Source organism: Furipterus horrens, unplaced genomic scaffold, assembly GCF_987537825.1.
Source record: "Furipterus horrens unplaced genomic scaffold, mFurHor1.1.pri manual_scaffold_8, whole genome shotgun sequence".
In the NCBI taxonomy this organism is placed as follows: Eukaryota; Metazoa; Chordata; class Mammalia; order Chiroptera; family Furipteridae; genus Furipterus; species Furipterus horrens.
Genome location: NW_028327178.1, coordinates 4,588,983 through 4,602,166, shown reverse-complemented (window position 1 = coordinate 4,602,166; position 13,184 = coordinate 4,588,983). Strand labels below are relative to the sequence as shown.

Below are 13,184 nucleotides of genomic sequence, written 5' to 3'. Positions count from 1 at the left end.
AACTTGCCTTTTACAATACCTCCCACCGTGGATTTGTCATATTTTTTCCTCAGATTAAACACTGTCAAGAAGGTGTTACATGTTCCTCACAGCCTGACATCAGAAGGCACACAATGTCAGTATGTCCCTTGAAGGGTGTTGTTGAATTTAGTCACGTGCATAGGGTAGATTTTGCTAGATTTCCCTATTGTAAAAGTAACTGTTCTTATGTATAATTAACAATATTTTTCTCACAAACATTAACTCAGCAGATTAAGAATCTATTGATGATCATTGCCTGAAACAAATATCACACTGATAACTGCAAAAGAGGGAATCTAATACGACTTCGCTTTTTGGTGACCTTAGTGTAGGAAATAGAAGAGCCTTCCTCATCATTGTGCATTTTTCTTTGATTATTTTCTGATTTAAGTATCAGTCTGTACTCCTGCATTCTTCTTATACACATTGTGTTATAAACCATTACTCTTATTATTTTGTATTTGAAGATTTTATTGAAATAATTATACATTCAACAGTGCTTTAAAGTTTTCATTTAGAAATCACTACAGCCTTAGGGCACGTTGCAGATACGCCGCAGGGAGCCCGTGCGTCTCCCTCCCCCAGTGCCCCCCAAGGATCACAGTTTCTGTAAGCACGTCAGCTGGCCCAGGAACTGCATACGGGCCCTGTGCGCATGCGTGTGTGTGTGTGTGTGTGTGTGTGTGTGTGTGTGTGTGTGCATGCACGCGGACTTCGATGTCACTTTATCACTCGTATAGGCCTGTGCAGTCTGCACCGGGATGTCTCACTCACCAGCACGCCTGACCGCTGGTGTGACAAGGAATCGATCCTTTTCCAAGTTTCCCCGGGACACAATAGACCCTGTTGGTATGTAGGTTATGGTTTTCTCAATTCCGAGCAAGTTTTAGTTTTCCGAGATACGGATTAGTCCCATTCCGTTGTTTTTTCTTCTTCAAGTCTCCACTCCTGCATGTTTTAATTACTTTCCCCTATTTGTAGAACTATATATCTTTTTCCGCCTCTATTTCGGGATGTGACAGTCTATATTAGATGTTCACTTTCATCCCATCTGCCATCGCCTTTTTCAGCTGCTTAATGCAGATACAGGTATTGTGTTAGCGTTCCCTTCTGTTTTCTGGTTATTTTCTAAGAAAATAACTTCCACCAGCTAATACGTTTGTCTCCTTTTTGCAACGTCTTCCTTTCCAAAGACCCGCAGGTGAAGCCGGGGTGAGGGGGGCGTGGCTCACCACGATTCTTCTTGGGGGGGAGCGCTGACGGCCGGGGGTCTGCTCACTCCAACCCCTGCGCTTCCTGAGGAGCCTTGTTGAGCATTGTTTGCTTACTTCTTTTTCTGCACCCCGAAACCTCTAAGGGATGCTCCCCTCTGCCTGGGGACAGGTTCTCACGGGACTGGCCCCTGAAGCCCTTCTCTTTTGATTCCCTAAGACAGGATTCTGCACCTCAAGTTGCAACCCCTCTGGTTACCTGAATCTCCCTCGAAGTGGGGCCCCCGCTCTCCGTGGCTGTCCTGGCTGAGGGAGTGATGGCGCAGGCTGGGTGGGGACCAGGCAGCCATCCTCACCCGCAGGGAGGGAGCAGAGGTCCCCACGCCGCCGGGTCAGGCAGCACATCTCCTCCTGCAGGTGACGCCTCATCACAGGCAAATACAAAGAGGCAGAGCCTGAGGTGAGCACGCAGGTGAGGGTCCCCAGGCTGCGCAAGATGCCTCAGACTCTAGCGAGATGCTGTGTGGGACCGGGGCCCTTGCTTCCTCAGCATGCTGCTCCCCACTCTGCCCAGCCGCCCCGCGCTCCCTGCACGCCCGTGAGCTGTGGGCGGAATGCGTGGCAACACGGGGCGACAGCATCCGAGTCCTCACTGACACAGAGGTTTGTGCCTCCCACTGGTTTTAAGACTGTCCTCAAAACTGTGGTCCCAGAGAGCAACTCCGTGCCACCAGGGGAGAGCAGGCGGCCGTAGGAAGGGGGACACGGGAAGCTGGCTGAGGGGGACAGAGAAAGCCCCTTCTGTGAAGCAGGGGGGACATGTCAGATAGGACCCTGCCAGCGAAGGCTGCCATGTGAACCTCCCAGCGGGGATCGGAATTTATGTTTATTTATTTGTTCATATTCTGCTTTATTTTAGAATCGGTTTACAGGGACCAGGAGGCTCCCAAAAACCCGCTTAGGGGTGGAGTCATTAGGAAGCTTGGCGCCTCTTTTTTCTCCTTTTCTGTTGTTAAAAGGCACTTGCAAAATTTACCTTTAACCTTCATGCCACACACCCAGAAAGGGCAAGTCCCGTCCTAGCCACGTTTCATTAGCCTCCCAGTTCCCTAGAGCTGTTCATTGTCATAGTTAAGAGGACTGTTAAAAAGAAATAAATTCAAATGGTATTGTGCTGAATTCAGAATAGTTGTAAGTTAGGTGCAAACCAAGACCACAACGTATTTGTTTCTGACCAAACAGAGCACAAAAAAACAAACAAAAAAGGTCTATTTATTTTTTCTTTTCCATTGAAGCGTGGAAAGGATGTATTCACTATCCATGATTGAGAGTTATGTAAACGACCTTTTACCAGGGAATTTAAGATTTAAAAAATTTTTTATTAATATCTCTAGAATAAGGACTGGAGTTAGAAGCTGGGAGGGAATGGCATTGTGCGCCCTGAGCAGCCCCCGTTGACTGCTGGGTAGAACCCCCATGCCTGCGCGTCAGCGGTTCAGGGCCCTCGCACCGTCTTTGGCTGAAAGCCAGGGCACGGTCTGCTCGTGCCCAGATAGAGCTTATAGAAAATAATCACAATGGCCCCCTGTTGCCGTCGTCAGTAAAATAACTCTTCATGCGGTTACAAAGGGTAGGAAAATATTTTTTATTGACTGATTCCGATGCAGAATGTCAAATCCCTGCCAATTACTGATGTGTATTATCAAAAGAAATCTATAAATGAAGAGCGAGAACATGAGCTGACTCTCACACACAAAAGGAGAGAGAGAAATGTGGTGTGTCCTCCAAGCACATAACCCCACTGGGTATGAAATTATCAGAGCATGACATTCAGATGGCATGTCCTTGAGCCCCAGTCACTTCCTGGACAGAAGGTCCCCTGAACTTCTCTTTACCGTTACACAGCTTCTCATTTGAGGAGTCCGCGGCCATGTCCCTCTCCAAGGAAAGACACATGCAAACACAAGGCTCGTCTAATTATAGAAAAGAAAGATTGTAAATATATTCATTTAAGAAGTAGTTACGGCAGGCTTCTCTCAGAGCTTTGCGTTCTGCAATGCAAAATTTCTTTCTAAGAGAAATACTTCAGGACTACATTACCTTCCTTGTCAGAGGTCTCAAAAAGGATACCTTTTATTGTATGGACCAAATGTTTACAAATCCATGGTAATAATGAGAAAAGGGGTCTGTTAGTTTGGGACACGACCTTCCATTGCCAGAGGCTCCCCACTTCCTATCAGCCACAGCAGATATTCTCAGAGATTCCTTTATGCTCCTGTGAGAACAAGTTTCGGCATAACTGCTTTTTTAAAATAGTTGAGTCATGACAAATTCTATGATTATATAATTAGAAAAATGCAAAAAAAAATCAATTGAAAATGTATTTGAATTAATGAGTTCAGTAAAGTGGCTTGATAAAAGATCAATATACAGAAATTAATGACTTACAAAAACGCAATAGATATCTAGATAATGGACACAAATGACTTTATTTCCATGACAAAGATTCCCACAGAATTCCCAGGAGTGGACAGGTTGAGAAATGAGCAAGACCTACATGAACACATAAATCATTACAGCGTACACAAGATGTCAGATCTTGCTATATTCATCTGTTTATGGAACGGAATCCCAATAATTAGACTTTTTTTTTTTTTTAAAGTAAACTTGGCCCCTAATTCTACAATAGATCTGTCATGGAATGTTCCTTAGGAGAGTTCCCAGCATGAGACCTGGACACCAGGTTACCAGTTTATAAGTAGCACAGATCCCCACGGCTGAGACCCAGGTAGAAAGAAGAGGGCGTGACCAGATCGCTGAGGAGAGCTTCAGGCAGTCTTGTGGGACTGGGAAGAAAAAAGTCGAGTTTAGAGAGCCACCAAGGCAACCAGGACATGAGGAAACAAGACCCTGGAGAGAAGAAAGCACAGAGAACTGAGCCTGCCATCTGATTCTGCGTTGGTTCACGAGGTACTTACTGTTGTGTAGTGACCCCTGAAGAGCCGAGAAGCCGAGCTGGAAGTGGTAGCTAAAGACACTCCATACCCTCACGATACTGGGAGCCCAGTTTGAATTTCAGTGTTCACCAAGAAAAATGAACCCTGTGAAACATCCCGGATTCTGGTGGGATCCAGAAGTGCTATACCCCAGAGATAAGGAAAAACTAAATATAACCCAGAACTGTCAAAGACAGAAACCCAGGTATGAAACATCTGAGCCCCAGACTGGATAATGTTGCTAAGTCTCTAGCTACCAGCAAAAAGCTGAACTGAATGCTTCCTAGAAAAAGCTAGTATCACTGAGATCCTCATGTCCCCATAGTTCTGTCTTGAGACTCGGTTAATCAGGAGGTACATTTCTCTCGGACGCTTCTATAGCTCTTGCTCCTAATACAGTTTACTGCTTCCCTCACTTCGGTTCTTAAAAAGAGGGCTCTTTCCTTGAAAATGTGGTTCCCCTGCTCTAACTATGTTCTCCAAATTCTTGGTTCTTTACTTTTTGCTTATTTAGCTCTTTTATCTTAATGTTCTTTGTTGTGGGATGGAGATCAACTTTGAACAGTAGAAAATACTGGAATACAGTTTCACATTGATTCATTTGAGCCAAATTAAATATTACATGAGCATTCAGCATTATATCGTCTCTGGGACTTTTCATAGTCAGTTTGGAAGTCTGTACTTTAGGAAAAAAATCGACTGGGATCCATAAATAAGCAAAATGGTAATGCTTTGAAGATGAATGTCCCGTGCCACACCAATGCAACACTGTCCTCTAGCCAACTCTGGGACGATCTAACAGTCATACTGAACTTTATTTGCTGCAAAACTGATCTTCAGGCCAAATTAAAATAGTCACTTTCATAGAAGCATTTACTTATTAGGGACAAATGAATTTAAGCAATAGGATGGATTTAGTTTTCAAGGTGACATTTTTCATCTTAGTTCCAAACCCTATGACGAAAAGCAAAGGGAGCTTTTTGGAATCATTTCTAAGCCATTCAGAAATGATTTCATGCTATCTCCTTGGAACAGTGTTGATGCTCAGGTGTCTTAAAAAATACTCCAGTTATTAATAAAATGAGGAGGTGAAGAACACCTTCTACCTGCAGATTTACTAGACAATGTGTTACCTTTAGGGACATAATTAACAGCTGGAATGGATCCAGCCAAATTCCTGGTTCCGGGGAAATCCCTAGACCATAATGTAGTCTAAAACAATTTTGCAGTTATCTCATCCTGTGAGTTGTATTTTAAGATTCTCCAAGAGAAATTAGAATCACACATCACTTAAGCACAGGACGTCCCTGCGACCTGAATTCCACCTAGAATATGAAAACCAATCCCAAGGTGAGATAGAAACCATCGGCCTTTGTGTAATCTTCAGGTGGATTTTGAAAGCACACACACATTGTGGAGCACTGCCGATCTGGGGAAAAATCTAAGAAATTCTGGAGATGTATAGTTCTCAGAAGAACTGGGGAATTTTGCTCTCCTTTTTATTCCCAGGGACAGTGATGTATTTTATAGCAACGACAAAACATACCTTATGACTGGACGGTACTTCCCTAACAATCGTGTCTTGTAAACTCCTTTTATTCTCATATATAATCTCTTGAAATCTCTTAGTCATTTTTTAAACTTTTTTATCCTCACCCAAGGACATTTTTTCACTGCTTTTAGAGAGAGAGGAAAAGACAGAAGAAGGGAGAGAGAGAGAGGAAAACGTTGATGTGGGAGAGAACATCAGTCGGTTGCCTCCCATAGGTGCCACACTGGGGATTGAACCCACGATGTAGGTAAATGCCCTGACAAGGAATCGAACCCACAACCTTTCCGTTACAGAACAACACTCCAACCAAGTCAGGGCCCTCTTAGTAATTTTAAAAAGTTATTGTATCATATTTGCATGCTTTGTGTTAGGGAAACTTTTTAAAGCAAGAATAGTTTGGTTTTTGATCAGAAGGGTGTGAAGGGGTACAGAACTGAAGAGTAAAGGGTCTGTCTTTGGGGGGCTTGGGCTTCTCTCTCCAGTTGCTGCCTTACCGACTCCTGGTCAAATAGCTCCTTCTCACTCCTTAGCCAAGCTGAGGTCGCCCGTTTGCTTTCTGGCCTTAAAATCCAAGCCCATCAAACATACGCTTGGATCGCAGATCCAACACAGAGTTCTCTCCCTCCCCCACCCCCACCCTTACCCCCACCGCTCCCCCACCCCCACCCCAGGGCAGGCTTCCACACAAATGGGGCATAATCTTTGATCTCTGTGCCCCGCCCGCACGTGCTGGCTTCTCTGCTGTGCTGAGTCCTGAGAGAACAGATAAAGGACACACCCTCTGGGTAGCAGGCATTGCTGTCCTCTCTCGGGTACTCATGGTCGCCGTGGGGCCGGTTCTTCTGGGTGAGACACCCCCTCACTGCACAGACCCTGGTGGGAGTCGGGTGGACTTCAGATGCGTGTCTCACGCTCCGCTCTGCTGACCCCTGCCAGCGCTCCTCACTACGGTCTGTCCGGAACTGTCTTCCTTTGAATACATTTTACTGATGCTGCTATTACAGTTGTCCCAATTTTACCCGCTTTCCCCCTCCACCCAGTACCCCCCTCCCCTCCAGCACTCCTCCCCCTTGGTTCGTGTCCATGGGTCGTGCATATAAGTTTCTTGGCTTCTCTATTTCCTATACTATTCTTAACATCCGCTGTCTATTCTGTACCTACCGATTATGCTTCTTAGTCCCTGCACCTTTTCCCCCATTTCTCCCCTTTCGCCCTCGCAATTGATAACCCTCCAAATGATCTCCATATCGATGACTTGACTTCATCAGAAAAGGTTCGCTGTTTCCTGCTAAACAGAGACACGGTCTTTCTTTCTTTGTGAAGCAAGTGTTTAGGCTAGAACTGGTTTCTTTTCTCCCTGCAAAAAAAAAAAAAAAAAAAAAGTGAGAATAAGAAAAACTCATAAAATATCAACAAAGGCCAGTGAAGTAACAAGTAACTGCCAGCTTTCAAGAATGAAAAGCATCCTCAAAATGGTGCTTTATATTTTCATAACTATAGATTTCAAATAAAAATAAGTGACACCTCTGTATTCTTTAAGGAACAGCACACATGGGGAGATATTTTCTTCACTTTCCAGCAAAACGTGCCTTTAATAAGACTTCAATAAATATAAAACAACACTTATCTCCCAGTAATAGCAAATTTGCACAGAAGAATTTGATGTACTTAAGAGTAGCCGGGTTGCTGGTGTCAAAAGATGATTTTACCTACATCTTCCCAAGATTATTAACAAAAGCGAAACGCAGTGAGCACTAAATACCATTACTGCCGGCGCACAGAACTAGCCTTGCTTGTACCTTACAACAAATTAACACAGGACTGGTTCGGTGCAGTTTTTAACTCTGCTGGATGATTCCGACCGAGAGCTTATTTTCTGTGTATGTGAGGAAGACTCGTTCACTGTTTTTCATATACCTCTTTGGGGTCATTGCACTTTCATTTTATTATCATAAGACCTACATTTAATGAAAGTCATCACATTTGAATTTAGTCCTTAGCCAATGGGCATTTCTTTTGGGTCTGCTCTGTAACAACCACTTCTGATTCAAAGGGCTGCAGCTGTCCTCTGCCCAGAACTGGGGGAAGATGGGGAGGAGCTGTTCACTCCTGAGTCTGTTTAGTTTTGCTCTATTTCTGATCGTTATTTTCCCTGCAATCGATAAAACCATCTGTCTCCTAATTCACTGATTTCATTTACTCTTCTGCATTAGTCTTGTTATTTCCAGGTGTCTTCCCATTTTTCCGTTGGAGGTTATTGAATTTCTTCATTCAGCTAATCCTACACACGATGAAAACATTATCTGGGTGTCTGTCCTAGAGAAAAAGCCATTTAGCTAAATTAAGAATTTGATCAGAGCTGCAAGCTATTCAGAAAAAAATCTGAACGAAAAGAAGTGTTTCCATCCTGAAGAGAAACACGTAGCAAATGTTGTTGCACAATGTATGTCTTTATTTCTCCATAAAGCAGTGTGATTTTTATACACAATGTGTAGACTAAGAGAGAAGTTTGAAAGACAAAGCAAAACACAAAAGGCACCTGGTCTGTGGAAACATCAGTAGTTAAAATGCAAAGGGGTCAGCTTATTGCGTTTGTACTTAACCTCAGTTTTGTAAGAAAATAGCGTGGAGCCGCGAGAGCTAGGAGGTAATTCAGAGGAAATCACTAGTTAAACAATGATGGGACCAAATTAATTAACGGGCAATAAAAAATTAAAGGGCTTTGCTCCACAGAGTTTGCCTGTGAGAGAGCCAATAAAAGGCACAGCTCTAATGAGTTGAAGCGAGAATCAGAAACAGATTAAAAACCAAAATCCTTTCTAATATTCAACCAAAGTCAGCCTTTCCGCAGCCAACTGTTAGATCCAGCATGCAGATTACAAAGGTTAATGGCTTTGAGATGAAGGCTTCGGGCTGATCGAATTGAACTGAATATGACAAATGACGCACCAGGAAGGACAGAGGGCTGACTGCATCTCGGGTTTCACTAGGGACCGCGGGCCATCCGCAGCTCTTCACGGGATGTCGCTCCTACTGCCCTGCCCAGGCTTCCCATCTCGGCCCCTGGACGCCCTCCTCAGACCAACCTGATCCCTCCAACACGCTCACACACATATGCACACACTCACAAACACCCCCACAATACACACACTCATCCTCACAAACACTGTCACATGCTCTCACAAATGCCATCACACTCACATCCACTGATACCCACTGATACACCACACACACACTGATACACCGCACACACACACTAATCACACACACACACTAATCACACACACACACTGTTACAACGCGCACACACAATAATCACACACACACACTAATCACACACACACACTGATACACCGCACACACACTAATCATACACACACTGTTACACCACACACACACACACTGTTACACCACACACACACACTAATCACACACACACACTGATACACCACACACACACACTAATCACACACACACACTAATCACACACACACTGATACACACACACGAACACCCTCACCCCCTTCCTGCTTGCCCCGCAGGTCCCTGACCAGATCCGTTCTGTGCTGCTGACCCTCGGCCATCAGCCCCCACTTCCTACCTGGCAGAGTACCCCCTAGCACCACATCCCAAGCCTACCAGCCCACTCACCTAGACACAGAGATTATGAGAACAGAAACTGTTCTCCCACATACCTCCACCCAGCACATCGCAAGGCTTAGAGACAAGCCGATGAGATAAATGTTAATTGAATGTTCTTTTACTGATGATTTTAAATTGAATGAAAACTCAATGGGGAATCCTGAGAAACAGTCAAAGCATTAAAATGTGAAAAGAAAAAATAGAGTCATGTCCCTTCGCAGACACGTCAAGGCTTCTACAGATACAGCAAACTGGCTTACGATTCCGATTTGTTGTTAGAAAAGCTGTTAAAACTTTCCAAAGTTGCCTAAATCAAACTCATAGCTCATGAAAATTGTTTTCACTCTGTGCTATGGTCTCTCCTGTAATGTTTTCTGACATTCCTTGTGATCCTCAACAAGTGCCCACTGACTGAATCAGGACCCTTGTGGGGGGCAGGGATTGCTTTCTGGGTTTCTGAGAACATGGCCAAGCAGCCCTACCCAGCCTCTGACCCCCGCCCCACGGCCGAGCGAGGGACCAAGCTCACACAAGAATCTCCTTGTCCTTGCCGTAGGTGGATGGTGTGCCGCCCGCCACTGAGAGGCTGGCCCCTGAAGTACGCAAACCCGACCTTTAATAAAGCAAATGCCCTCCACGATCAGAACAGGGGAACTCCTGTCCTCATTAGCCCTCCGGTGGGAGGCTGCGTGCTCTTTTCCTTGGTTTTCTGACAGTATCTGAGGGTCTTGATGAAACTAAGAATGACAAATTTGCCTTGACATCTCATTGGTCAAACTTATTTTTGATGCTAAGGCAGCGTGACGAGCCCGGGAAGAAGAAAACATTCCCCAAGCTCGATGTGTGACCATGCCGCAGAGCGGTTGGTATTTACATCCACGGAGTCAAGAAGACCTGTCACCGATGACTTTTTATGGCGAGGGTAAAATACCAAGGCAAAGGTTGGCATGTCATGCACGGAGAGCAAGAACAGATCTGAAGGAAATCATATTAAACTGTGCTGGTGTAGATTTCTGCTTCGTGGAAAAGTCAGAAATTCCTCTGGGCAGGTGTCAGTGGAGAGGCCTTAACTAGTTTCGTGAAGGGGTTTTGGGGAGCTTGGCTCAAAATTTTTAACCTCATACTCTTTTCCAGATCTCTGCCTTTTCCAAATAGCTAGAAAACCTGGGTTCCAGTTTGGTCTTGGCACTGACCGGTGATGATAATGTCCTGTGGGGCCCAGGCAGGAGCCCAGCTGTCGGCCACCTCCGCTACACGAGGCTTGTGTTACAATCAGACTTATTTATGTTTGCGGAGGTGTTAGAGAATGCAAGACCCTCTAGACATCAGACATTCTGATATCTCAAGCAAAGAAAAATCTTGAATATATAGAAAAGTTTAGAAGTGGCCCTGCTGGGTAGCTTCGTTAGTTGGAGCATTGTCCTGGTACACCAAGGTTGTGGGTTCAATCCTCCAGCAGGACACATGTGAGAAGCAGCCAGTGAATGCATAAATCAGTGGAAAAACAAAACAATGTTTCTCTCCCACCCCCCCTCTCAAGATAAACAAATAATTTAAAAGTACTTAAAACATACAGAAGTTGAAAAGTCATGAGTAAATACAGCGATTATCTAATCAGTCTTAGATAATTGGCATTTACCGAAGAGGAATAATACTTTTAATAACCTTTTAAAGTGAGGAGCCCCCACTTCTGATGTTTGCAGAAAGGAAGAGAAACCCAAACTGTCAGATCCTTCTGTTGATCTGTGACCCACTGACATTCATACCGACTTCCAGCCAGACCTGCAGCCACATTTGGAAACCATTCACTTGATTAATCTAGTCTGACATTTTCAACTATTTATTATTTATTTTCATCTTATACTTAATAAATTTTTCAAAGGAATTTCCCTTCAAAAATCAAGTCAATCTAAAATATACCAGATAATGACCAATATTCTATTTGTTATTATTTGTACATCAGTTGAAGTCATTTTAAATCACCTTAAAATATAATGTCAGGTAATGGGAGAAATCATTGTGGGATCTTTTTTTATTTTTTGCTTCTTGAATATAGCCTTGTGGTTTTCTTGGGGTAGACGTTTACCTGCTCCTCCTGACCTGGGGAAATGGTCCAGGGAGCCCCCTCCCCCGCCCTCCCCGTGCAGCGCTGCCCGAGGCTGATGTTGTGTTCCTTTGCAGAGCTGGAGGCTGAGGAGTGGTGCAAGCATCTCTGCATGGAGTGTCTGGGGACCAGGCTGAATGACATCAGCCTTGGGGAACCTGACCTTCTGGCGGCAGGCGTGCAGCGAGAGCAGAATGGTAAGTGGCAGCTGCCTTCCGTCACTGTAAAGTCCATGCAGTCGTAGAACTGGGCGCCTGAAAAGGAGCCCCAAAATGTTTCAGACCAGTCATTTTTCAAGGAAAGGAAACTGATCAATCTGTGCTGTTTAAGAGACTTGCTCAAGATTGCAGAGCAAATAGTCTCCTGACTTCTTCCCTTGTGACATTGCTGTTTATCTAAATAAATAATCAGTTAACTCACCATATACAAGGTTTTAAATGTACAACATTCTTACATCTTCTTTGAGAGTGATTGTGTGTTCAAGTCCATATTAATAAATCTGGCTTATCATGTCATTTATCAGTTGATTTTAGGGATTTTGGCTAATACAACCTGTTAGCTTAGAACGCCATAACAAAATATCATAGACTGGGTAGCTTGAACAACAAAAATTAACTTCTCACAGTTATGGAGGTTCAAGTCCAGGATTCAGGTGTCCGCAGGGTTGGTGTCTAGTAAGGACCCTTTCTTGGCTTATGATAACCACCTTCTTGCTGTGATCCAATGAGAGAGAGAGACAGACAGACAGACAGACAGAGAGCGCTCTCATGTTTTTTCTTATAAGAGCATTAATTCCATTATGAGGGCCCCACCTTTATGACCCCATCTAAATTTATTTCCAAAGACTCCATCTTCAAGTACTATCACCTTGGAAGGTTAGAGCATCAATATATGACTTCAGGTTGGGGCAGAGTGGCGGGACACAATTCAGCCCATAGCAAGTATAATTAGGAAAATACAGTGGATGAAATCTCAATGTGTAACAAAACTGGGGTTCATGTGACACCCAGAATTTACTTCCTGAGTTTCCTTCCTACACTGTTCTGTAATTTACTGTGCATTTCTGACATATCTTAAGAATTTATGCTGCAGGTTCTTGACTAGCTGTTGTAAATAATGAAATCAGAGCAATGTAATGAGCTCCTTTCTCTCCATTAAAAAAAAAAAAATTGCCATCCCCAACAGATGATCTATTGGCATGAAGATAGAAAGGTTTTAATGTTGCTTATTTTGGGTGGCCATTGTTTGAAAAGGTTGACAGATATTGGCAGAGCTTGACCCTGATTATTAAAAAGGTGTTTCTGGAAGGAAGGGCAGTTTATACGATAGAGCAGGTAGACAGATGTGCCCTGTGGTAGCACTGACTTATAACGTTCTCATGGCCATCACTGTCTCGTAGTCCATTAAAGAGCGTTGCTTTCTGTCTGTTGCTAAGCTGAAAGGCGGGTTTTCCCCACGCACGGATCATTAACATAGACAGGCACTAAACTTGGCCGAGTTGATCGTCTTCAGAAGGTCCCAGAGGCGGTTCTGCGGCTCTTTTCCTGGTTTCCCTTCCCTATCGCCATTCCTCTTCCTCTCGCTCTTGGATCTCAGCCCTCTGTGCAGACAGTCCGTAAACATGCTGTTCCATAGGCTGCTTCCTTTAAGAAAAAGAG

The 13,184-nt window shown here is 44.2% G+C and overlaps 1 protein-coding gene across 1 annotated transcript in view; it reads left to right on the top strand.

Annotated features, from left to right (window-relative positions):
- The window catches only part of DOK6 (docking protein 6), a 216,345-nt gene that overhangs the window by 112,812 nt on the left and 90,349 nt on the right, over positions 1–13,184 (top strand). The window contains exon 4 of the mRNA XM_090285070.1: positions 11,604–11,723. Within this exon, the coding sequence (XP_090141196.1) occupies positions 11,604–11,723 (120 nt within the window). The remainder of the gene's footprint in view (positions 1–11,603; positions 11,724–13,184) is intronic.